The sequence below is a fragment of the Brachycentrus maculatus genome, unplaced genomic scaffold (assembly GCF_059751285.1).
Source record: "Brachycentrus maculatus isolate JH-2025_06_01 unplaced genomic scaffold, ASM5975128v1 h1tg000255l, whole genome shotgun sequence".
NCBI lineage: Eukaryota > Metazoa > Arthropoda > Insecta > Trichoptera > Brachycentridae > Brachycentrus > Brachycentrus maculatus.
The window spans coordinates 142,958-170,433 of record NW_028281006.1 but is presented as its reverse complement, the minus strand read 5'-3'; the positions used below and the strand labels follow the sequence as shown (position 1 = coordinate 170,433).

Genomic DNA, 27,476 nt, shown 5'->3' with positions numbered 1-27,476 from the left:
TAAATCTTTCTTGAATTTATTTTGCAATTTGCGGGAATCTAACCCGTGACACCAGTTTCGCAGTCGAGCGTCTACTTAGTTGCGTACTGGCGTAGTTGGGTATGCAGATGTTGGGGAGCAGGGAATGACTTTCGGATACTCTTTTCGCAGTTGATATTTAACCATTCTATCCAAATACAGAATTTTAATTCTCTGTGTATGTGATGACGCCTGCCTTCTCTTAGCTGGTCCACATGACTTTTCCTTGGTCCCCTCTCCTCTCTTGCCTTTTATTTTTCCCTCTATCTTTCTAACAATGAGATTATTTTGTTTATAACAATAAACATAAAAATCTTATCCTTATTGAAATGCGGTATGGACGCCATTGATAGAAAATAAAGCTCCGTTTATTTTCACTCGATTTGATAAAACTTAATAAATAAAACAATGATTTTATTTTTTAATTTTTTAATATAAATATTTAAGGAAAATTGTTAACAATTACATACATACATATAACTAGGGAACATAGAATGAGATTGTACAACTCTAGTCAAGTGCTCTTCGACCGGGATGTACGAGCCAAATGTTGATAATGGTGTATACATACTTGACAAGTAAAGAGAAACTAATATGAACTGTATCAAAATGACGCATATTTACAGCAGATGAAAAATAAACGAGCGCAGCTTTTCAAATTTGAAAATCCAGGCTTTAGATATTACACACTCTCGAGGTAATTAACTCTGAATACTTTGTTTAAAGAACGAAACAATAAAGGTACCTTTACACACAATAAGGAGGAATACCAGATAAACATTTAAGGAATTTTTATAAGATCTGAATACTAAATACAATTATTTTCAAATTGCAAAATTACCTTAACAAAAACAGCATTTTTGTAACCTTGCGATAAGTCGCACAATAATAAGTTACACAATTCTTAATTTCAGTAAGAATTGTACTTGTCTAGAGTTATTTTTATATTAATTTATTTGCTAACAAAACACAATTATCATCAAATTAAGAACTTAATAAGTCAAACTAAAATAAATTTTAAGTTTCCATTTTTTATGTTTTCGCAAATAATAGATTTTTTTTGCTCTAATATTTATTTGATATGATCATATTAACTTAATGTCAATCGAACGTAGTATCGTAAGTACCATCAAAAGATTATTACATTTTTTTTACCTAATAACACAATTTCGAGTTTGAAAACATGTAAAATAAAAATGTTTAATTCAAAATTATTAAGCTCCTAATTTATTACAGTTTTACAAAGTGAACTCCATTTCAAGTAATGCAACACTAATATATTAACCCTTAGCACTCCTATGTAGACTTCAGACTCCAGTTTCACTTCATTTGGCACAATTTTGAAAATAATACAAATAAAAAAAATAATACACTCTACAATGTTACAATACAGAACTACTGTAAGACCGTTTAAAAAAAATGTATATCAATTGAGTAATTGATTTATAAAATAGTAAAAAAAATCATAATTGAGAAATCAAGGAGTGATAAGGGATAATAATTGTGTTATCAGTTTTTTTTGGAAGATTCATAAATTATATAATGGTTTTGTATAACCACACAAATACTTGTTAATAGGACATTACGAATTTCGTCGCTATTTTAGTAAAAATCACTAACCAACAGCTGCCGTTGTGACCTAAGTCTACCCATACATAGCACATGCCACTAAATATATTGAAGCTCTATATTAAGGGTGTATTCTTATCTACAGATAAGATCGGGGAAAAGGAAAATACAGCATAACACTCGGACGTATTGAAAATACATCTTTAATTGGCAGAAATCAAAACCGCGATGACAGTTGGTTTTACTACGGTGTTTTATGAGATCACCCCAGAATTTGGCAGTTAGTGATTTTTCTCTAAATGGGGTCGATATCTTGGAATATATGCCTGGGATTCAATTAGTTACATTGTTAAAGTTGCTATTTCCTTTTTTTTAAACAATTTAAATATAAAATTTTCTATAACAAATAAAACAGGAAAACTTCATTACTTTGAAGAACGATAATTAAAATTTTGTTATAATTTGAAAAAATAACAAAATTTTTATTATCTTAACATTGTTTTCATGCACAACTTTCAATAATTCAAAAAAAGTTTTGTAATCCAAAGAAATTTGCGATAAAATTACCATAAAACAATATTTTTCAAAGCGAAATCGGAAAACTCAGTTGGCGGGTTAGTGAATTAACCTGCTGAGTACGCCCACAATCGTAAACGTAATCCGTAAAAATGAATAAATGTATTATTTATATGACATTAATTGAAGACCAACATTCAATTAAACCTATGTAAAATTAGAAATAAACACAATTTTTTAATTTTTTATAATCATTCATTCAACAAACTTGTAATATATTACTTTAAAAATAGATTAGTCAATGTTCACACAGGTAGCGCGTCTCTGCGCTTGATGTGTCTATCCATGCGTGGTGCTGTCCTCTACGAAGTCCCGAGCCTCCTCCTGGGACACGCACTCCACGTGGGACACCTTGTTGCGGAACTTGACTCCGTAGAACTTGTGCGCGTGCTCCAGCAGCTCGGGCCTGAAGGTGGTGGTGATGAACTGCGCCGAGGAGCTGAGCTCGTGGATCATGTCGGCGATGGCACGCCGGTGCTGCGCGTCCAGGGCCTAGTAGCCAAATTGATACACAACGTGTTGACAATGTGAAATTAGTACAGTAGAATATAATGTTACAGCCAAATAATTCCAACAACTTAAACTATGACACCAAGCGCCCGCTAGGGGCAGGACAGGGGTGTACGCGGGGAATGTTTATGTTATACCCTTATGAGAGACAAGTGTGAGCAGGGGAGACTGCACACACTTGTCATTGTACTGTCATAGCGACCTGTTGAATAAACCGATTGCATCCTAATTACGAGTTATTATTACCGATACACGACCCCGTAATAATATATTTAAATTTAATTTTTAAAAAAGAGCAATTTTAAAAGTAAAACTGTCATTCTTGACATTACAACACAAAAATAACAGCAGCGAAAAAGTATTTGTAAGAGGAGCAAAGCCAGCAATATAGTAAACAAAAATTTGGACACACTTTAAATACTGTGTCTTTAACTCCCCCATATATGAAGAGCTACTTATCCATATTATTAAAGAAAACTTTCCCTTTTTTTTAATACAAATCGTTAAATGTTTCAAAATATTATTTTTGATAAAAAGCACAAAAGGAAAGGTTAAAGTTAATGATTCTCAAACCATTGGTCATTTATATCTTCCACCGGAATACACAACAACACTGTGACAATAAAAAACATGGTTGGTTACCTGGTCAATTTCATCAAACAGGTAGAAGGGTGCGGGGTCACACTTCTGGATGGCAAAGATCAGGGCCAATGCCACGAGGGACTTTTGTCCGCCGGAGAGCTGGTTCATTTCCCTCATCTCCGCATCGCCTCCCGTGAAGGAGACCTTAATGCCCACGCCCACAAACTGCTCGGCATTCGCATCCTGCACAGATTTCAATATCACATCGCTAATTATTGACAAAAAAAATCTAATAATAACTATGCAATTCACAGATGGGATGATATATCTTTTTTAAATTTTTAAAAAGCCCAACATTTAGTTGTAGTTTTTTCAAATATATTTTTTTACCATCAGTGTACATAATAACATATAACTCTAACTACATTAATAAATAGAGTCCAGAGGGTATGGAAATTCGGAAATGTTTTTAAATTAGGCATTTTTACTTTACAAAATTACAAACATACCATATAATTAATAAAACAAGAGAGAAAAAAGATAACATCTGAAAACGATAAAAGCACACTTAAAATTTTGAAACAAAAACCAAAAATGAGTCATTAGCGCTAAAATAAAGTTAACATAATGAGCTACATATTGAAAATTTAAAACCATTTAAATAACTTAAACATTGTCAAATTTTCAACAGCATTAGATAGTAAATTCTTGATAGTTTTTTTAAGATACCTCAGAAAGTCCTTTTTTAATCATTCAATTGTGTGACATTTTAAAAGATCAAACGAGTAACAAGTTAGATGACTTACTTCTGGCCTGATTTCCACTCCGTCCTCGTTGGCCGTTCTCATGATGAGGCTGCCTCGACCTTGCGGGACCAGTTTTTTAAATACCTCCGTGAAGTTTTTACTAACTTGCTTGAAAGTCAACTGTATCGCTTCCAACTTTCGGTGTTCGAGAGTATCAATCAGCTCCCGAATCTTCTCTCCTCTGAAATGACAAATTGAATACTGATGATGCCCATCAATGCAAGCGTTGGTTGGTCAAATAAACAATACACCGAGTACAGTAAATGTTCCATAACCTTTAGGACATTGTTCAGTAACTTAGATACTAGATTCAAAATTAAAAGCCTTTAAAATTGGTTTTGTCCACCTCTATAGTGTAATGTTTAGTGCATTTGGCTACTGTGTTGGAAGTCTCAGGTTCGATTCACAAAAAAATAACATTTATTGAATATCTCCCTGGACTGGTTGGTATACAAAGCGCAAGACTGATCACCTTGCTTACAAGCCAATTGAAGATTAAGATAACACCGCACCGATATGATGCAGAGCCCTATGCACGGTTGGGTGGGAATAAGGATTAGAAGAAGAAATATAAATAGAGGGTCTAAAACATCAAAAATATTTTGAGTAAACAAATTCAATACGGAAAAAAACACCAATTATCCATATCTACATACATAAACACACATTCATGATTTACTAGTTGTGAATCTAACGTTTTGAAAGATTGTTTTATGAATAATGGATATATTGCTCACCCAACATCCAGTTCTTCCTTTCTTCTGTACAGTTTTTCTTTTTGTTCTGAGAAACTAATAAATTGGTCCAGCGCTTTTTTGTTAACGTGATTATATTTCTTGATGTGTTGATTAGCCTTTTCTAGTTCCTTGAATAGCTGAAATGATGTTTAAGATACAACAATGAGAAAACTGGATTGAAATGGCTACAATTTCCTCCTTTTCCTTAGGACACATTGATCAAACAAATAGATTAATATAATCAACAGTACTTGCCATAACTTATTTCACTATAAACAAATTAGGTGTTACATAATCGAGTGTGAAGTTAGAGAATAAACATAGAAAAAAACCATGCTTGCTCACACATCAACAACAGCTTTCCGGATGCCTTTTGATAAATTGTATACATTGTTGATGTTGTATTCAACATTGTTCTGTTAATCTCTAGTTATTAACTCTTCACTGCCATAAAATTGTATTAAAATCTTCCAAAAGAGCCACCGTGGCTGGCGTTTGTTTACAGATGAACCTAGAATGCGAGTGAACACTTAAATTGAAAAATTTATGAATGTCTTAAATACTTACATTTTTGAGTGACATTTTTTGATATTTGCTATGAAGATCGGGAGCGTGTGGTAACGTTCCTAGGAGAGCTATTTTATCTAAAGACTCCTGTATTTTACTTTGGATTAAGACCTCTTTGGAAGCCATTTTTTCTAAGCCTTTTGAATCCTCCTCCATTTTATCTTGTGCCTCTTTTTCCTGAGAATAAATATAAAAGAAAAATGTAAAGAAATTCATGGTCAAAATAAAAAAAAAACATGAAAACAATAGGTTGACCATTAAATTAAAAAAAAAAAACACTAATTTTTTACCACTCAAATATTATATCGTTACGACTAGTTTCGGAAGCTACAGACGCTTCCATCTTCAGGTTTATATTCAAACCCGTAGATAGAAGCATCTGTAGTTTCCGAAACTAGTTGCAACAATATAATATTGGAGTGGTAAAAAAGTGTTTTATTTTGCATATTAAAATAAAAGCATTGATAACTTTATGGTATGGTAATATAACACTCTCCTTATCATTCATCATTCACTTTGTATTTAATAAACAATTATTCGTGACTGCCAGTTTCGGAATAATTATTTCATCATCAGGTCATAAAAATAATTACCGATAGTCACGAATAAGTGTTTATAAAAGTGGTACATATTACACAAAGTGAAGGATTTATGATAAGGAGAGTGTTAACATAATTTAATCATGTGTTACTACAATAAATGACATGGTTGACCATTATGCGGCATTTACCTTGATCTTCCACTTCTCCAGCTCAGTCTTGAGGCTCTTCTCCTTCTTGGCGGCGTCCTGGACCTTCTTGTCCATGTCCTCCAGGTCCTTGTTGATGGCCTTGATGCGCTTCTCGGCCGCGGCCACGTCGGTCTTGCTGTTGGACAGGCGGCGCTTGCGGTCCTCCACCGAGATCTCCTGCAGAGCTTGCACCAGCTCGTCCTTGCGCCTGGAGGGAAATCACATCTCATTACCGATACCATTGTACAAACTTCTTCATCTTTAAGCCCTTATCCGCACTCCAATGGTGCATAGGGCTCTGCATCACATTAACGCAGTTTTATCTTAATTAAGGTGATTAGTCCTCCGCTTCAGGTACCAGTCCAAGGTAATATTGAATAAATATTAAGAGTGAAAAAATCACTTGACCCCTGGGAATCGATCCCAGGACCTCCAGAACAGATACCCAATGTGTCTACCAGGAGACTTACTTTTTGGTTACCCAATTGGAATGGTATTCGTTACATTTTCTCGGCTTTTTGATGTCAAATATATGTGATGGAGTTAGAAATACGGAACCAATTTTTTTACTGATTGACTTAAGCTGTACCTGATAAGATTGTTGGTGAGCAGATTCTCTAGCTTGTTCTTGGTGGCCTCTAAGTTCATCCTGGCACTGAAAGCTTCCTTGTTCTCCTGGCTGAGTCTCCTGATGGCGTCGTTCAACTCGTCCACCTTTCCCTGGTCAGCCGTGGACAGCTGCTCCATCAGTTCCTGAACAAAACCACCACATTTACCGACAATATTCCACTGGCACGGGTTCCAATGGCCGATACCTGTAATGTTCTGGGACCAACTATTTACAGGAATTATTTTTAAACTTGATAAATTAAAGCATTATCTACAAATATATATTTTTTAAAAGAAGCAAATAAAAGCAAGAATTTAGTAAATAACCTCAGTTGCCACAGTGACTCGTAGGAGTCACTGTGGCAACTTCTTCTTTTTTCTTACTTTTGGATAATGTCATTAATCTTTTAAAGATTAATGACATTTAACCCCTTAGATGCTGTCTTTCACTTTTTTGGCAAGACACTTTGTCTCTTGAGCGCCGTGTGTCGATATAGGCACAGCCATAAAAAAATTGTTTGTGTGCTATACCGATATTGATTGGATTTGTCATTAAGTAGGGAACGCTTGTCTATATCACCAACATATATATTTTTAATTGAAAAAAAACCGCCTACAATTTTTTTTCATGCAAGCATATCACGACACGGTGTTTATACAAACACGATGCTTTATTTTTTCAGTTTGATTGACACTTTTCGCAGAAATTTAAAAAAACAATTACCGCACCTAATTGATCTGTAATAACCTGGCAGTCATTTCTTTTGTCACAATATTAAATATAAGTTTTGATTTTTTATTATTTAAATTTGGTAACACTTAAATAATATTAAATAAATACAGTATAAAGTGCACATGTCCATAATAAACATATTTAAATACCGAATTTGTTTTTTTTTTAAACCACATAATATGTATATATTTTGAGTGCAGCGATGATATATATTACCTGATGCAGTTCCGACTCCAAGCCCTCCTTGGTGGCCTGCATGGCCTCCAGGTTGGATCGGCACTGCGCCAGGGACCGCTCCTTGGGACCTCGGAACCTCTCTATGGAAGACAGCTCTTCCTTCATGAGACGAATGTCGGCCTTAACTTTGTCGAAGATGTCCCTGAATAATAAACAGTCAATTTTAAACAAGAGATATACTAACACAATAATACACTAGGGTTTTGTATGATCTCATGAATGAAGTGAAAACTGCATGAGAGAGTTTCAGAGACATGTTGAGACATTCAACTGAATGAGAAAGGAAAGAATGAAAAATATGCTATAATATGGAGACCAATTGAAAGAATGAAAAATAAGTTACAAGATGAAGAAAAAAAACTTAAAAGGAAAAAGGAAATTTTTGACTTCAGATGAATTTTTTTATGTCTATATTTGACATTTATACACAAAACTACCAGATAAAAAGTGACCAAAATTAATATTTCAGATATATTGTAATATATATGAGGATTTGACTGCTGGTGGTTTATTATATGTATTTACAAAAGATTTAATTACAAGATACATTGTCAAGTGAACACATATATATAAGCGCCCTTGAGGTATTTTTTTACGAAAATGGCGCTATATAAGTTATCCAAATTTATTATTATTATATTTAAATCACAAAGTGAAAAAAAAAAATCCATCCCGGATTCTGCTTAGTTATGTGTTTTTATAAAATTATGTATAAAAGTAATATAAAAATAAAGACTATACATTTTACAAAAAACAAAGATTTTAACAAATGTTTTTTAAAAAAGGTAACACTGGACTCACTTTGCCTTGCCCTGCTTGGTCTCCGTCTTCTGCATCTCGGAGACGATGGTGTTGATGCTGGCCTCCGTGGCCTGCAGCTCCTGGCGCAGGGTGCCCAGCTCCCGCTCCGACTCGGCGATCTGCTCCATCAGCTCAGACCTGGTCTTCTGCATCTCCAGGCGGGATCGCGCCTGGTTGAAGTACCCTCCTGTCAAGGAGCCCTTAGAAGACACCTGCGCACACAAACCATCCAATATGCAATGCTATATCAATCCATTAGCAAGAGCTAAAACTTATTTTCACATTTTTAATTTTTTACACAAAATGACAAACTTCACACGCAACAGAAATATGCATTCCAAGGATGTATGTGAATATAAAATGAATTATCATTATTATTATTATTATTATCAAACATATCGCTCACTCCTTTCAAGATCGTCATAAATCAAAAATCGTCAATTTTCAGTTGTGCATATTTTCAGAATGCCCAGAAAATGTACTACATCCCAGCAAAAGAGGCATATTTTTAACTTAATATTTACCCGCTACAGGGCAGAAAATGTTGTTTTTGCATATTGAAGAAAATGTATTGTTTAATTATTTTTATAAATAAATTAAATATTTTTCAAATGTAGAAAAAACCTTCAGGTTTTACCTAAAAAGATCTGTTGAACAGTAAAAAGTTCAATAAGTGGCTTGATATTTATTTTTAATACATTGTGTTATATCTTTAAACTTTAAAATCGTTCTCCTGAGAAATCAAGTATTTTGATTTATGACGTTCTTGAAAGGAGTGAGCGATATATAAATCTAAAAATTAAAATATCATTTTTAAAAGATACCTTTGGTAAAATATTTAGTTAAAGGCTAATTTGCATTGAATTTTCACATTATTTAAATAAAACATGAACAATTATACATTATCTCAAAATGTTGTTCCAAATCGGCACAGTTTACTGTTGCTTGTTTATTTAAAATATTAATTAAAACTTAAAAACTTTTAGTCACAGAATTTGCAGAGATGTTTCGAGATTTGTATTTTTGGTGTTCAAAGTAACAAAAGCATTAAACAAAATTTTAATTATAAATTTACCATTTCCTGTATTGCCAAAATAAAAAGCGTTACTATTACGCACCTGATCTCCTTCTAGAGTTACACAATCCAAATGGAAAGTCTTTCCCAGTTCAGTAGCGCACTCCAGATTTCTGCAGATCAAAGTTTTCCCGAAAATGTACTTCATCGCTTTGGCGTACTTATTGTCGTATTTCAGTTTGTTCACCATAGCAATAGCGTTCTGCAAGGAAGGTGAAGGCAAGTCAAGAAATCTGAATCCGGCATTTGCTCGCATTATATGATAGGTCAATAGTAAAGAGATACTCACGTTGTCTTGCGGGTAGACCATATCCTTAACTTGAAGCCTGTTCAGGGGCATGAATGTGACTTCTCCCGGAAGGTTTTGCTTATTCATTTCCTTGAGAATTTTAGTTCCTACCACATCGGACTCGACAATGTGATGGAATAGACGGTTTCCGGCAGTTACCTGATGATAAAATCAACATAGATATAAAGTCACTTTCAGTATGTGAATATCGTGGATGGTTATCATAGTTGAGCTAGTAAAAAGTATCCCTCAAAAGAGGAATGATAATCGTAAGAGTTAAGAATAAATATGGAAATAGAACACTTCAATTCATAGTTCCTTCTATTTTCAAATACATAGTTGCTGGCAGAACAGCGACAGTTGCAAAGTAGGAGTAAAGACACTTGAGTCATTAAAATTAATATCAATAATAAATTTTAATTTTAATAACGCTCCCAACACCCTTAAGGTGGAGACTGACCGGAGCTCGTCGTAACGTAACACAGGCAGTCAGTACACCGAGCCGAGTGCTCCATCCATAGTTTCAGATGCTCGGTGATACTCACCGCGAGCGATGTGTCAGTCTCTCCACCTTTATATTCTCAAATATCAAAAGTAACAGTAATATAAAAAGTAGCAGAGCTCTAATATCAAAGAACTTACCTCAACAGCGGTGTATATAGTTTTCTCACAGCTAAAGTTCTCGATGACAGGTCCATAGTAGGCGTTGGCTATATTGGCCCATTCAGAGCCTTTTTCAATAAATGTGTCCAAGACCTTCCTGACACTGTCTCTTCCATTCAAAATGGGCTGAAAATAAAACAAAATGGAATAGAGTACAAATCTTTAAACAAAAAGAGTATGGTAAAATGAATAAAATATCGACAAAGTTCATTGAGAAACAAAATTCTGGTTGCTGGCAATTATTTAAGTTTCTAGTATATAGTAGAATTTTAAAATAACTCTGTAGGTTACCTTGCCCGCCATAGATCTGAGAGCCTGGTCCGCCTTGGCAAGGTCCTCTTTGAGTGAAGACAAATTTTGTGTCATTGTGGTTTCCTTCCGCCATAATTCGCTGTAAGTAATATTGCACTATGTAACTTACTTATCCAGAAAAGTAGATATAAATATATAATCGTTATTTAAAAAATTAAATACTAAAATATTTATTTTGTATAAATTCATTGATTGAGTTTTAATTTATATCCAAAATACTGAAAATCCCCTTGATTTTCAGCGTGTAATAAATGTGCAATTGCCTTACTTCCTGGTGCTCTGCGATTGGTCCTTAGTTTTCTTGCATTCGTAGTATTGACGGTTGTGTTCGTTGATGGCTTCCCGTTGCCTCTCCATTTCGGTTCCGGTTGCCGACAATTTCTGTTCCAATTCCGTCAACTTGGCAGCATCTTTTTTCAAATCTTCTTTTAATTTTATCTCGTGTTCTTTTTTGTCCTTTATCTGTTTATTTAGCGATCTAAAATATAATAATACATAAAATCTATACAATTCTATCAAAAAATTACATAAAAATAACTGCCTTAATATTCCTAAAAAAAGTCATGAATAGGAAACCGAAAATATCAAGACTCAAGAATCCTGAGATTTTGTAAATATTTTAATAGAAAATCTTCATCTTTAAACCCTCATCCGCACCCGATAGTGCAAAGGACACTGCATTGTATAAACACAGTTTTATTGTAATCATTAACACATGAAGGAAAGGTGATCAGCCCTCCGCTTCAGGTACCAGTCCAGGGTAATATTGAATAAATATTAGAGTGAAAAAATCACTTATATTTATTTGACCCCGCCCTGAGAATCGAACCCAGGACCTCCAGTATAGTAGCTGAGCGTGCTGAACATTAAACTACGGAGGCGGACATAAACATTACTGCCTTAATATTCCTAAAAAAGGTCACAAATAGGAAACTGAAAATATTAAGACTGAATAATGTATGGGTTTTGTAATAATTTAATAGAAAATAATTTAATTTAATTTGTTTTGTTGAGTAAGTTTGCATTATTGGATTGACTTTGACTCAGATTGGCACGTGCTATACGTGCATGGGGGGGGTGGTGGGGTAATTACTTGAGCTCCTTCTCGATCCACTTGTCCCGGTCCTGCTTGGAGGTGAACTGGCTGCCGCGGCCCTGCTTGGCGTACAGCTCCTGGCGGCGCTGCTCGTTGAGGGCCAGCGTGCGCGTGCACTCTTCCTCCCGCTTCTTCATCTCCTCGTACTTGGGCTTCAGCGCCTCCAGCTCGCGCTCCTTCTCCGCGATGGTCAGCCGCAGCCGCTCCAGCTCCAGCTCCGCCCGTTCCTGCACAATGCACATACCACTCAATTCTAACAATTCCATCATTGCGTCGTCCTATTGCATATCATGAACAATTTACTTTACTAAAATGTATTGTGCAAGTGCCCTCCGCAAGGGAAAACCCAGTACGGTTACATTATTGTGCTTTTGTAATTATGTGTACATTTGGCGAATGTGAACGGGAGAACAGGACAGAGACGGCCAAAAAAAGACTTGGCACGACCAGATCAATCAGAACCTAAAATCTGTCGGTGTCAAAAGTCTACGTAAACGGAGGGCATGTATAATTACTTACTTTACTTCTCGGGTGGCACATGTATATCTAGATGTATGGATGTGAAGGAGGCTAGGAGTGTATGTTAGGACAGAAGAGTGTGGCATCCTCTCTGCCTACTCCTGCAGTGAAACAGTGAGATGGTAGTATGTATAAAACCAGCAGGAATCTCTGCTTTACTAATCCTATATCCCATTGTTATACACTGCTACACATTATGGTGCATAGGGCACTGCATCGCAGCGAAGCAGTGTGATCTTTAATTGCATGAAGGCAAGGTGATCAGCCCTGCGCTTCTTGTTCCAGTCCAGGACCACCGGCATGGTAGCCAAATATGCTAACCACTACACTACGGAGGTGGACTGTTATTTATACTTGGTTGTGATTCCAGATTGAGGGCTGTTGTTGTTACCTTGGACTTGTTGTCTCCATCCACGTCGTCGGTGAGGTCCTTGATGGCCATGTCCAGCTTGGCCTTCTCGCGCAGCAGCTGCTGGTGCTCCAGGGACAACAGGTCGCGCGTGTCCTTGGCGCCGCCCAGCTCCTTGCGCGCCTCCTTCAGGCGCCGCCCCGCGTCGCGCACCCGCTCGCCCGCCTCGCGCACCTGCTCCATGTACTGCTGCTGCTCGCGGCTGCTCGACGTGCGCAGCCGCTCCAGCTGGAAATGGAAATTCACAATCCAAAATCTACTCATCTTCCATATGTAAAGGAATTCACATTTATTCTTTACAAAATACTGTCATTGAAAATTAATCAACTTAATGTTTTATAACTAACTAACTAACTAACCATCGCGCCGCTTCCCCGCAGGGGTAATAGAACGCCACACCACTCTGTCTTAGCAAACATTCTTTGCCTCTTCCACGTTCATGCATCTCCTCATACATACCCGTCGATTGTTATGACTCCTAACCTGACCTCTTTCAAGTATTTGGCATACCTGATCGTGCCATGTTTTTATGTTTTATTAAAATGCTCGGTCTTAATGTTTTATTAAAATGATTTTTGTTTTATTTTAAATATCATATCGAAAGGTTGTATGAAATTATCAAAGGAATAAAAGTTTTTCAATATTTTTCAAAATAATAAAAAAATTGAGATATTGGTTGAATTAAAAAGCTTTTATTATTACGACATATGAAAAAAAATCATTAATTAAAGACAAAAAAACTCAAGCTAATGATATTCCATTTCATATCTTCTTTGAAATTGTGAACATAACTGATATTTTGTCAATATTCAAGTATAATAATTTTGGATAATTTACACAGCGCCATTTTCGTAAAATACCACCTCACTTCAAGGGCATTCAGGTTAGCAGCTAATACATACAAAGATTCTTCCTGAAAAGCAACCACAGTGGAACAGGTTGAATGGTGCCATACCTCTTCTAGTTTCTTCTTATTTTCCTTATGTTCAGTTTCATAGATGATGAATTCTAGAACTCTTCGCGAGCGATCCCAGCGCTGATATTCCTTCAGCTCCTCCTTTTCTTCTTCCAGGGTCTTCAAACGCTCTTCGATCGTACGCAAGAACTCGTTAATCTTCTCAACCTACAAAGCGGACAAAGTGCATTATTAAACAACGCAAACTTTACAACTGATCGATTATAGGGAAAGGACCATATTTACCCGCATAGTAATAAAGCAGTAACTACATTTTGGGAAAAAAAGGTTTCACTTTTATTTTATCAAAAGAAATTAACAATTGCCAAAGTAATAAATGAGACAGCCGCAGACTCACCTTCCCAACAGTCTCTCGTAAAATAACAACTGATTCTTCTCTTCTTTCATCGTAAACGCGGGTTCCGGCCACCTCTCTTAACAGTTTCAGTCTCTGAGAATCTGGAGCAGTGGCCATTTGGTTAATCTACAAAATATATATAAACATTATTGTAATCCTACATACATACGGGACAAAATTAATGTTATTTTTGGAATCAATATCATTTGGTGGTGGAATTATAATATTTTTATGAAGTTTTTTAATTATATTGCAACATAGATGGAAAAGTTTTTATTTTATTGAGATGGGAATCTAGAAATCTGGATATTTACATTTCTTACGACCTGTATCGCTTCATACATTATATGACGTTTACCATTCTACCTATGACGGACAAACACATTACTCAAAATTTTAAAAATTGCATAAATGCTTGTGACAAAAAAATCACATTTTCGGTGAAAACTTCATTGGGAACATCTTTGGTTGAAACTAGTAAGTTAGCATAAACGTTTGTTTATGCATGTGTAATTCTTTCCTTAATTATAATACATTGTATGAAACACCGGAAAACATCTTATTGAGACCAGTTACTTTATTCACAATATTTCAAGTGAGTTCATTTGTGAAGATAAGGATACAGTCAAAAAATTACATACTTTTACTATCTTCAGTAAGTCCCGATGGAATTAAAAGCATTACGAATAGCAGTGTTTTAAAAATGAATTACAAAATACAGTGGAACCTCTCATAATGAGTAATTTGCATAGCAAGCAAAAAAATGGGATAAAGTTGCACCTTTAAGAAGCGACATTTCGCAGTTACAAAGAAAGGGCAAGTACCTTTTTAACAACATTAACTTGTGAGCCGGGACTTCCGTGCCAGTCAAAACAAAAATGTTTCGCATAACGAGTGTTTCGCTTAACGATTAAGATTCCGGAACCAATTATGCTCGTTGTGAGAGGTTCCACTGTATATATTTTGAAGTTACCAACAGAACAATTACCTTTCCCTGTTTGACTATATAATACGGATTGGAGTTGGACAATCCTGCGCTCTCTAGCAGGTTCAGCACTTCAGTTCGAGGCACCACCTTCTTGTTCAAGAAAAACTGGTCTTTTTTGGAGCCAATCACCCTTCGGAGGTATATTTCGCTGCGGTCAATCTAAAATAAAACTAAACATGAACGATCAAATTGAAAAACCAAATTTATTATAACCTTCTTTAAAAGAAGTTGTCACTTATGATTCGGCCACATCCCTATTCAAAAATTATTTTTTAATGTTCACAAAATTCTTAATAAAACTACAGTTGAACTTATGCATAGTGAACTAACTCAATTTAGCCAAACTCTACAATCATTTGACGGTAAAGTGATTAATTCTGCACTTAATTACCAGTCCGTAATTATATTAAATAAATATTAGAGTGAAAAATCCCTAATATTTATTTAAGACCCCTAGGAATCAAACCCGGGGTATCCAGAACGATAGTCAAATACTATCTGCTACAGAGCTACAATTTGACAATTAATGAATCACATCAGAAGACAAAAGTGTAATATAAGCGACTGTGTAATATAAGCGACTGTAATATAAGCGACTGTGAAATATGGAATTTCAAATGTAGTTATTATTTTAAAAGGAAACTTGTCCATATTATATCAAATTAGAATTTTCTATAGGTCAGTGCATGTTTTGTAATGAAATTGTTATCTTCAAATCATTTATTGAAGACATGCAAATATGAAAAGATAACCAATTCATACAACGTGCGGTCACTTGATTTTATAACACCTAGAACTGAGAAATATATTTTTCTTACTGGGACTCTGTTGTCAGAGTTGTCAAAGATGATCTCCACATAAGCGGTGATTACCCTGGGTCCAGTGCCTTCGTGGAGTAGAGCCAATCTCTGCTCGGGCCGAAGGTGAGAGAACTCATCGCTGAGCACGAACTGAATCGCTGCAAATCAACAATAAACAATGCGATAAAACCGAATGATGGAGAACCCCATTGCACAAAAAAAAACAATCACTTGATAAAATTACCGTAGAAGAAGTTACTTTTGCCGGAACCGTTTCTCCCGACGACAACATTGTGCCGTTTGTCGAATGGCTCGACGACTATTTGCTCCCGGTAACTTTTAAAACCTTGAATTATTACCTGAAAACAAAACATTAGTTTCAATTTCAAACTATTCCACTTAAGCATCACAGCAGAATAACTTAAAAATCACTAAACCTGTTTAATGTGCATTGTTGAAAGTTGTTATTTCAGCAATGAGTCGCTTCTTTAGACCCTTTATTTAACATTTAACTACCATTTAACTCAATATCACCGAATGTTTTTATTGACAACCAATAATAGCGGGCACAAGACAAGACACAACAGGCAAAATGGCGGTGCGTCAGATATCATAGACAAATTGGCGGCAAGAGTACTTTCCTATTAGCGGCAACATTTTTTTTGAAATACATCTTTACATGTTTGTTAACCCGTAAGCTGCGGATCGCATCTATTGTCGTTTTTTTTAGAAGTACCGTTGACTGCAGATCGCATGCATAGTCGTTTTTCAACTTTACGTACTTATATCAACACCTACGGATAATTTTTGCACTTAAATTTGGTTCGAGGCATGGATAAATTAGTTCTCTTTGATTTATTGTCATAAAATATCAAAATTATTTTAATTTAGTGTCAACTTTATCGTGAATACTTCCGGTCGGCTCGTGCTCCGCAGATACGACAGCCGCGTCTTTTATACAGCCGCCATACTTTAGGCCGCGAGTCCGTAAATGTTAATATTTTTGTGTAAATACACCATAAAAACATAATCACCAAAGTGCATTGTGTACTGTGAACATCTATGATGGATATCCGAAAGTTTCACAACAAAAAATAGGCAAAAATATGCTTTTTTTGTCAAAAATAAATAATAATAATAATAATAAATCCCTTACCGCACCCCAATGGTGCATAGGGCACTGCTTCATATAAACGCAGTGTTATCTCGATCGATTACACATGAAGGAAAGGTGATCAGCCCTCCACTTCAGGTACCAGTCCAGTGTAATATTGAATAAATATTAGAGTGAAAATATCACTTATATTTATAAAAGCCCCCTGAGAATCGAACCCGGGACCTCCAGAACGGTAGCCGAGCATGCTGACCATTACACTACGGAGGCGGACTGTCAAAAATATTGTAATGTAAAATAATCCAGCACGGGACGGAAAGTTTGACACTCGAAATCGAGCAGCTTAGAGGTTAAAAATAATATGAACCCACTTTATTTTATTTTTATCTGAAAAATTATGAAATGCAACTGATTGTTGAATAAAAATGAGTTCCAGAAGGAATTTGTACCTACAGTAGAAAAACTTTCTTGACTTGAAATCCTGCTTCGCCGAAAAAGTTGGACTTTTGCGCTCACGTAGCTCGCCGCCTTCATGAAGTACCGAGCTGCCAAGGTGTTGAAGGTGCCCTGCTACGCTGCCAGAGACAACCAGAAGACACGGTTCACCCCCCGCCATCTGCAGTTGACCATCCACAGTGATGGGGAGCTCAAGAAGCTACTCTCCGGCGTGACCATTGCTCAGATAGGCGTCCCATCCAGCATCTTGGCCATTTTCAGCCCAAGAAGACTGAAAAGAAGGCGTAATAATACGGCTCCTCTTTTTCTTCCCCAGACTCCGACTACTTGACATTTCATAATGGCAGTGGCCGATTGAAGACGTTTAATTTTTTATTTATCATTGTCATCATCATTTATACACTTTTTTAAAAGCATCCTTGAAGAAGTATTATGGCACAAAAATGACGCTTTGCAAATTATCTGAAATTATTTATTATTATAAAATTATTACTCTCAAACTGGTAGGTACTTATTTACATTGAATGATAACTATTTGTAAATCGAAACGCTATCCTAGACAACAGGGCATTAAAAAAAGTACTTCGCTGTCAAGTGTCATTTTATTTCTATATACTTAGTTTCTATGGTTGTCATTCAAGTCGGCACCAGATGTTCCTTGCGTTATTATCAAAATTTTATAATAATTAAATATTGTTTCATTTCAAATTAAAAATGGATCTCAACATTGTACTTGCAATTATAACTTTATTTTTGCTTATTGGAATGGGTGTGGTTTTATTTCTGTATCCATTTAGCGTTAAACCAGGTAAACATGTTTGTGCAAAACAGAAAGTAAGGTTTTTGGTATCCTGCTTTACATTGCTAACAGATCATACATTTTTGCAGCTGAAATCAGGAAACCAGAGGCAGTGGCACCTCAAGCTGGTGGAAGGCTACAGGCAGCTAGGAACCAGAGGGCCCGTATGAGAGCAAATGGTGAGGAAAACCCTGACTTTTGTTTAGTTGCGTAGGGAAGAAGACTTCATGGGGAGTCATAATGGTTAGACGTTTCACTCAAATCTCTCCAGTTATTTTCATCAATGCTTTATTTTTTAAATTTATTTTCAATTGGTCTGGGTGTTTGTGATGTATTTTTCACATTTACCTTCCCTATCCATACTATCCTACCTGCATAAAAACCTTTAAAAAGTAAAGGCTTTGCGGGTTATTCCTTTTTTTGATGAAGTTGAAACATAAGGCGGTTTTGATTTTTAAAAAAAAGTGAATACATGATTTTTTACATTTATTTGGTGTTTACCTCTGTAGTGTTTAGTGCAAATGGTTATTGTACTTGGATTGGTACTTGAAGTTCAGAACTGATTACCTTGCCTTAATTAACGATCAAGATAACACTGTGCTAATGTGACGCAGTGGCCCCTGTACCATCGGGCGGGGATAAAAGTTAGTAGAAATATATTGATTTAATACTACCCTGAACTGCGGACCTGACTTGGAAGGATGTAAGGGAGCTGGCAGCAGACAGAAAAGCCTAGAGACAGTTTGTGGACTCCATATGCTACACATAGGGAGCAGATATGGTTTAATAATAATAAAATAATAAACTGCAGGATGGATCCTGTTAATTTCACAATACAGTGATTATGTTGGCGCTGTTTGTACAGTGGCCTATGCACGATCGGGTGAAGATGTGGTCAGAAGAAAAAACAAACTACCGTTATTATAAATCGTTTAATTAAAAAGTAGTGGTTTCTTGTTTTTATAGAATCTCATAATTTGTAATTTTTGTGAGTTTAGATAGTTTATTTTTATTGCACCAATCTGAAAGTCTTTCCAGATTTTGTTTTGTATGTATTAGTCGTTTATGTGACAAATTGTTTTGAAAATCTATTGTCATTGATAGCGATAATTATTGTAAATGATGATTTTTATTAGTGTATTCTTTATTGTTATTGTACATATTTTTGTTAATATTGGTAACCCTTACTGGTCCAATCGATTTTTTGCTCTTAGGTCCCATGTTGGATGTTATTCGACATTTTTTTCATCATTAGTATTATTTATTTAAATTCCAAGCTTACATTTTTGTCACTCTTATCTATTACAACAGTATATGGAGCAGAGAACAATAGTTTTTTTTTAATGTAACTGTCTACCTAGATTTTTAAAATTTTTAATTTTGGGGGGCCGGAAAGGGTTAAAGGCATTAGCCATAAATAAAATTAAAAATAAAATAAAATCAAAATCAAAACGTAAAATAAAGCAAGTTTAAATTATTTTAATAAATATTACTTTTTCAGCTGCCCGTCAGCGCCAAGATGCACTGCCAGAGGAGGAGCAGCATGATGACGACCAACATGAAGAAGAACAGGTGGATATGTTTGCGGGAGATGGAAAGATAGGAGCCAAGAAGCGTGCCAAGCTGGAGGCCAAGGCCGAGAGGAAAGCGGCTCGGGAGGCGGAAGAGCACTCGAGGGAAGAGAGGAAGGCCAGGGAGGCACTCCGGGAAGAGGAAAGAAAGCAGCAAGCAGAGTTGGAAAAGGTATTTCTAGCTAACAAATTTAATTTTGAACTGACCGCTTAGGGCCGGTCTCGCATTATCGCGGGTTTTTTAAGTAGTCGAACTCAATGACATCCATTGAGTAAATCAAGACATTTGTTCATTCGAAAGTAAATTCACAATACTTGAGGTAGTATTTTACGAAAATGGCGCTTTATAAATTATCCAAATTTATTATTCTTATTACTTAACCTGTTAACCGGGCGGTCCGCTGTCCAATTATGCAACTTGTAACGGGCGCGAATACTGATTCACTCCGTGTCTTAAATTCATGTCGAGACATGTATGGATGACTAATACCTTTGTTGTTCGAAAAATTTACGTCCATATAAAGGGTCCGCCAAATAACTTTTTTTTTTCAAAAACAGGGCGCAAAACATCGAGTGTAGCTTCGGCTGTGTGGCACGTAGCGCCGTCCTGTTGAAACCAAATGTTGCCAATATCCTCCTCTTCAATTTTTGTGAACAAAAATCCGTTCAACATGGCCCGATAACGATCGCCATTGACTGTAACGGCCACTCCTTGCTCATTTTCAAAGAAAAATGGCCCAATTATGCCTCTGGACCAAAATCCGCACCAAACAGTGACTCGTTTTGGGTGTACCGGCTTTTCAATGTATGCGTGCGGGTTTTCTGTGCCCCAAATACGACAATTTTGCTTGTTTACATACCCGCCAAGATCAAAATGAGCTTCATCCGAAAAGATGATTTTTTTGGCAAAATCGGCATCTTCTGTAAGTCGATCGCAGGCCCACTCAGCGAAGCGAAAACGCATTGGATGGTCAGTTGGCTTCAACTCCTGAACCAATTGGACTTTGTATGGCGTCATACCAAGGTCTTTATGCAAAATTCGTCTCAATGATGTCTCCGAAATGTTCAATTGTTGAGAACGACGGTGAATTGATGTTGATGGCGCTTCACGCACACTTTCTGCCACAACATCGATATTCTCGGGTGTACGCACTGTTTTTGGCTTTTCACGCTTTGGTTTATCGATGAGGATGCCAGTTTCTTTCACTTTTTTCACAAGATAACGAACATACGGAGCTGACGGTGCTTCTCTTCTTCCAAAAACCGTACGCAATTTTCGCACACATTCTGCAACATTACCATGATTTTCAAAGTAATGTCGCAATATTTCCCAGCGTTGTTCAAGCGTATACACAACCATATTCGCTCAGCGGAAGGATAAAACTAATTATCTGTCAAATCAGACATGAGCTAAGTGTTACCATTCACGAAATAAGCACTAGTTGAAAAAAAAAACTTTAGATGGCGGACCCTATAAATATAATATAATAAACATATATTTCAAGGACGTACTACCTGTACCCGATATTGTTTACGTTTGACGTATTTATACGTCCCGCCCGGTTAACAGGTTAGAAAGGTTCATGTCATGTCTACGAGTTGATTTCATGAATGTTTGTATCTCATTTCTAAAATTTTATGACTATGATACTTTACCTGGATTCGGCCCTTTTATCTTGAGTGTCTGTGATATTTTTTATAGTCCGACCGAATATTGAGAGAAGTGACAGTAAAGTCGATAGTGGTTTTAAATAATTAGAAAAGCCATAAGAGGTCTTCGGGTTATGCCAATGGTTTTGAGTGATTCTGAAGATGATTCTGACGGGGATGTTGATGATATGGACTGGTCAGACACTGACACTCTACGAAACAATCAGCTTTTGTGGAACTCTAGGAGTTAAAAAAAATCCAGAAAACTTTGAAAATGTAGATGGTTTTGCCTCTATGTTTCATCATCATCATCATCAGCCTGTGTCCGTCCACTGTTGAACGTAGGCCTCCCGCATGAGTCTCCATCCTCTTCGATCCTCCGCCTTCCGCATCCAGGTCACTCCCGCTATTCTTCTTATATCGTCAGTCCATCTTGTAGGGGGTCGACCGATGCTTCGTTTGCCAGTTCTTGGGCGCCATTCCAATACTTTTCTTCCCCATCAACCGTCGTCTCTTCGACAGATATGTCCTGCCCATTGCCACTTGAGTGTATGTTTATTACAGATGAATTTTTGGACAAAATCGCCGATGCGTGCGGTTATAGGCCTATATATCATACATTTACATGCGGTCATTAAGGTGTTGATAAAAATCTTGATATGATTAGCCTATAGCGGAGCAAATCCAGCCAGTATTTGCAAACAAAATTTGGGCGAATGCAATTCTTTACTATGTAGTGTTTGCTTGTTTTAGGCTGAAGAATTGAAACGCGAAGAAGAAGAGAAGAAAGAAATTGAAGAAAGAGAGAGACAAGAACAAGAGGAGTACTTAAAAATGAAGGCTGCTTTCTCCGTGGAGGGGGAAGGTTTTGAGGAAGAGGGAGATGATGATTCTGAGAAGAATTTAATTCAAGAATTTATTCAGTATGTGAAGGTAAGAGAGTTTATTAATCTACACTATGTACAAAAATGTTTGTTCATTTAAAAATTAATAAAATCTTCATTAAAAAGCCACCGTGGTTTTGGATAGATACGAAATTAGCCACGGATTCTAACCAGTTGAATTAATGAATTGAAGCAAAATAAATTGAAAAATAAATCTTTACTTTTACGATTTAAAATACGGCAATTAGTTTTTTTTAGACAATAATACGTTTCCTGGTTTTCAGACAAACAAGGTGGTTGTGATTGAAGACTTGGCGGGCCATTTCAAGTTGAAGACGCAAGCCGCCATCGACAGGCTGACCACTCTGCAGGCCGAAGGCCACCTCACGGGGGTGGTGGACGATAGGGGGAAGTTCATTTACATATCGCAGGAGGAGTTGGAAAATGTCGCCAAGTTCATTAAACAGAGGGGACGCGTTTCCATAACTGACCTAGTTGAGAGCAGCAACCAGCTTATCAACTTGGTTCCTGTGACGATACAGAGTTAACCATTATTTAATAACAAAGAAATATGTATACAAACATAGTTTAATTTACGTGTTGTGTTTAACCTTTCCCTTATGCTGCTAAAAAATTTCGCGTGCACCGGTGATATGTATTTTGTATACCATATGAAAACGTGGTTTAAAAATGGGAAAAATTTGAATATTCCAAAATGTTGCTTTTATTGACCATAGTTGAAGTTGAAATGTAACATTTTTGTTATGTTAGTTCTGGTAAGTATCTGAAAACGAGAAAAAATACATCGCAAGTAGCCGCAGTAACGTAGCAACATGACGCCGATTACGATGGTCTGTGCACTACTAAACTTCCAACGACATGCGTGTACACTCTATATAATGCTTGTGTATTGGTATTTTATTCCCGATTTTTTTTATAAATTATTTATTTCCGTCGCTGTAAATAAATAACTTTATATTTAAATACTTTCATGTAATACACAATTATATTATAGAAGAATACAAAATGTCTGATCCCGTATCTACTATATTTTGTATTAATATTCTCATTTTAAAGTCGAGTTGTACATAGTAAATACATGTCACCGGGAGGGGAAGGTTAAAGAAAACTGTTACACTGTTAAATTTTCTGTTGAATTTTATAAAAATGGAAATCCTAAGGCTTTGCACAAATTTCTTGTAATATATTATTGCCAGGGAACGATTTGGCTCACATTTATTTTTATAAAAAGATTAGAAGTTTTCTTATCACATATTATTTATTCCCCAGTTATCCATACATATTTTTTGCCAGAGGCTACCTGGCAAATATAAATACCAAGTATAAGAAGTACAAGTAATTACAAAGGATTTAAACATTTGAAAAGCTCTGGAAGTTCAACCCATTATTATATAGGACTTATGGTCCATTTATATGTATTTGAAGCATTAACATTTTAATTTTGAACAAAATGAATAACCAAATTCTTATACCTTTTTATGTAGCAAAGTGGAACTGCCCTACGGCATATTTTACAATAATTTGTCCCGGCATTAATGTGTTACTGTTTCCCTTTAAATTATTATCTAAACAGATCTTTCAAAGAAACAAGTCTTCAAAAAAATATATTGGTAATAATTAAATGTAAGAGTTATGCAGTCTTATTTAGTCAGAAATGATATTAGTTACATATTATGTTTTAAAATATAATTTTTCTTGAATTGAATCGGTTGAACCTAGTGGAGTATATTTACTGGTTTGTCTTCATTGCGAAAAATTAACCGAAGTAATGATTTAAGCAAGTAGAAGTACTTCCTGACAACCTCAAACAAACAACAAAAAATCCTCAGAAAAAATGCAACTTAATTGTAAAGAATATTTTAAAAACGATTCCCCAAAAAATTTATCAAGAAAATAATGTCCAATTATGTACACAGCACCATTTTTATGACAAATCATATCAAGGTTGCTTTATAGTTTGAAGCTTATTGAATAACTTTTCTTATGTATCAATTAATAAAATTACATACATATGCATACTCAATATTTATAGGTCAAAATCTGTGAGCACAAATGTTAGATGCAATCTTGAAGGATTATTATGTTAAATTTTACTATAGATATGTCAAGAGAGATTGACAAAAGATTTTTGAGAAGAGAATATAGAAGTCTTTGAATTTACAGGGCTTACGATCTGTCATTGAAAACAAAGGTTGTAAACCGTGTAAATACTCCCTTCGTATTTCTTTCTCAAAAATAATTTTAGTGTCTCTTGAAATATATTTATTTCATTTTGTATTTTTTTCTAAATTTTTTCGTAGATATTAACAAACAAAGATGAAAGACCTCGAGTTTCCAAACTTAATAGAAAATTCACATAGTGAAATATGGCATACGGAATGTACATACAAATTATGTAAATATGTTTTCCAAAATATTATATATAAGGGTGTTACTTTAGAATTACAATTCTCCAGAAAAGGCGTTCCTGAGATATTACAATCAACTATCAACAGTATTGTAAAAACACCTGTTGAATTTTGACTCTGCTTTCCAGTTATTTAGAGATGGATTTTAAAATGAATTTGTTATTTTAAAATGTAGCTTATTATTTTTACTTTGCCATCAAATACACATTTAAGTGGATAGTTATTGGTTCCAACATCCTGACCCGTATTTTGTATTTATTATATATGTAATATTATTTAACTTATGGGCCATGACTATTATTTATGTATTAAAGTGAGGATATTTTTATGAATAAATAAACAAACATTTTTTTAATAAACTCTTTTATTATGTATCATAATTTGTCACAATTATTATTGGATCACATTTTACTATTACAGCCAATGGAATTTAGAAAAAAATATTCCCTACCGACTATACTTTTTATAATAGAAAAGGGATATTTTAAATTAGTTGGTGTTTATATATTTGTTTTATTAATTAATGATACAGTTACGAAGATAATGAAATTTACAATGATTTATTTTTTACAAACATCAAGTTATTACAAAAAATAGTATTTAAGCAAAATGCATCAGTAATATTGAGTTTCATAATATGCAAAAATTTTACTTGTCACATTCAGATAATTTTTTCAGATATCTTGGCACAAAAGCTTGTAGGGGATAAAACTGGAATGACTTATGTATCTAAAATATGGTTAATAGGTACTATATTTGAGTGTAATGCTATTTAATTGATTTATAATTATCTCTTATTAAAAAATTATATATGTGTATATATATAATTATTTATTATTTAAATTGTGTATGGAAATCATATATAATATTTTAAAATATTCAAATGCATTTATTCACAAATGCTGGATTTTTGCTCCACTTGTTTGGAGTTATTTATGTTAAGATTTTTATTGATTTCTTAACATAGATAAATAAATTTTTATTGTGACAGGAATATGGAAGTTTGGGCATATACAGAGCTTAAGACTTGCAATCGGCTAGATTATGACCTATTGTTGACCACTACACACTTGAATTCCAAAAAGTTGTATACATACATATACGGTCCAATTGATGACACAATTAATATTTTTGGAAACCAACATAGGCAACATCCGTGGTTAAAACAAGGAAGTTAGCACAGAGATTTAATTTTATGCATGCATACATATACTAGGTCTATATGATTTGGATCTATGCACCAATTGGTGCTGATAGGGTTAATAATGAAATCACTTATTAATTATATTACAGAGAGCACCTCACTTTTCGTATATAACTAAATTAAGCCTTCGTTTAATATATCAACTTATAAGTGTAAACCTATCAAGTCACAAGACAACCTTCTTACAGTCTAGTTTTCCATTTAATGCATTCCAACAAGGGCAAAAAAATTAATTAAAAATCCCTTTTTTCTATTAATTTGATGTCGATATTTTACTTTCGTTTGAAATCCCATTGGTCAGGCTTTTTACATTTTATATTCAAAATTTTATTCTAGCCTTGACAAACAAGGATACCGAAACTTAATTATAGTTCCACCGGAAGATTTGAGACTTATCGTCGATGTTTTGAGTACATAACCAAATATGTATGTAAAATGCACATATCAAAATAATGTACATGTATAAAATACAAACATAATATATTCTGAAATATAATTAATCACCAAATAGGTTTGGGATATCTTAGGAATATTATTAGAAATTGATAATTATAAAAATAAAAACATTATTTTTTAATTTTCTTATAATCTACACTAATACATATTTCAATTCAATACTATTTTCAGGAATTGAGTTGTGGCAGAGAGGGATCGAATCTCAGAACACTTAATCGGAGTCCGCAATGTTATCCACGGGATCAGAACCCAATTCAAAATATGTATCAACTAAAAATAATGCTTAAAAATAAACAAATTTTCAAAATATGAAAATAAATACCATAAAGGGAGTGAGAAAACATTTAAGCTACCATTTTTTACACCGAATGTAATTTAAAATCGGGATTTATTTAATTTAATACATAAGAAGGTAAAATGAGACTACAATTTTTCTATATAAAAAGCTGGAAAACATAAAAAAGAAATTTTACAGTAATAATTATAATGCGTTTAAAACTATGTATTAGATTTCACTGAAAGGTATTTAACACACTTTGGACAGGCTTAAAAAAAACACCCGCCCGAAATGTGTTAATATTTAATGAAGGGTTCTTCCAATTAACATCTATTTTATAAAAATATTAATGCATCTAATTATTGTGCCTTTGATAACTTCAGTAAAGCTAGTCAGATTCTTTGCTGAAGATCTTTTCCCAAGTACTTATATGGGTTTCTACATATATATTAGTCGAAATAATCTCAGCTTCCACTGTTTTATCTATAGAAGGGATGCTGTTTGTCCCGATATGTCAGAACTTGCCACCATTAATGAAGGTGATATCTCTTTTCCCCGTCAGTGAGAATTTCAGGAGTCAAATCTCACCCCCCTGTTAATTTTTTTCTTTGAATTGTGAAAAATAATGTGAGCAAAATTTGTTGGATCTTTTAAACAAAATGTCCAGACGGAGTTAAAGAAAATATTGAAATTCTAC

The 27,476-nt window shown here is 34.9% G+C and overlaps 2 protein-coding genes across 2 annotated transcripts; one reads left to right on the top strand and one right to left on the bottom strand.

Annotated features, from left to right (window-relative positions):
• Nucleotides 1-430: 430 nt before the first annotated feature.
• Nucleotides 431-16,528, bottom strand: SMC3 (structural maintenance of chromosomes 3). The gene is made up of 22 exons (XM_088265637.1): nucleotides 16,377-16,528; nucleotides 16,184-16,298; nucleotides 15,958-16,097; nucleotides 15,140-15,298; nucleotides 14,152-14,277; nucleotides 13,794-13,961; nucleotides 12,821-13,066; nucleotides 11,908-12,137; nucleotides 11,083-11,292; nucleotides 10,794-10,893; nucleotides 10,482-10,628; nucleotides 9,840-9,998; nucleotides 9,594-9,752; nucleotides 8,476-8,687; nucleotides 7,654-7,816; nucleotides 6,685-6,848; nucleotides 6,096-6,303; nucleotides 5,366-5,542; nucleotides 4,799-4,935; nucleotides 4,062-4,242; nucleotides 3,316-3,498; nucleotides 431-2,655 (listed from the first exon to the last, which is right to left on the bottom strand). Exons 1-22 carry the CDS (start codon nucleotides 16,389-16,391, stop codon nucleotides 2,443-2,445), a joined length of 3,612 nt encoding a protein of 1,203 aa, XP_088121763.1. The 5' UTR covers nucleotides 16,392-16,528; the 3' UTR covers nucleotides 431-2,442.
• Nucleotides 16,529-18,127: 1,599 nt separating this feature from the next.
• Ddrgk1 (DDRGK domain containing 1) lies at nucleotides 18,128-27,393 on the top strand. Its single transcript, XM_088265659.1, has 5 exons — nucleotides 18,128-18,317; nucleotides 18,398-18,487; nucleotides 19,810-20,051; nucleotides 22,283-22,462; nucleotides 22,698-27,393. Exons 1-5 carry the CDS (start codon nucleotides 18,224-18,226, stop codon nucleotides 22,959-22,961), a joined length of 870 nt encoding a protein of 289 aa, XP_088121785.1. The 5' UTR covers nucleotides 18,128-18,223; the 3' UTR covers nucleotides 22,962-27,393.
• The last annotated feature ends 83 nt before the right edge of the window (nucleotides 27,394-27,476 follow it).

Bases quoted from the DNA above. Each gene is read 5' to 3' on its own strand.
- Ddrgk1 (XM_088265659.1), top strand. From the start codon at position 18,224: ATGGATCTCAACATTGTACTTGCAATTATAACTTTATTTTTGCTTATT. The intron at 18,318-18,397 runs GTAAACATGTTT...ACATTTTTGCAG, and splicing joins TCCATTTAGCGTTAAACCAG to CTGAAATCAGGAAACCAGAG. The intron at 22,463-22,697 runs GTAAGAGAGTTT...CCTGGTTTTCAG, and splicing joins AATTTATTCAGTATGTGAAG to ACAAACAAGGTGGTTGTGAT.
- SMC3 (XM_088265637.1), bottom strand. The intron at 10,629-10,793 runs GTAACCTACAGA...TTTTATTTTCAG, and splicing joins TCAGATCTATGGCGGGCAAG to CCCATTTTGAATGGAAGAGA. The intron at 8,688-9,593 runs GTGCGTAATAGT...TTGTGTGCGCAG, and splicing joins TAACTCTAGAAGGAGATCAG to GTGTCTTCTAAGGGCTCCTT.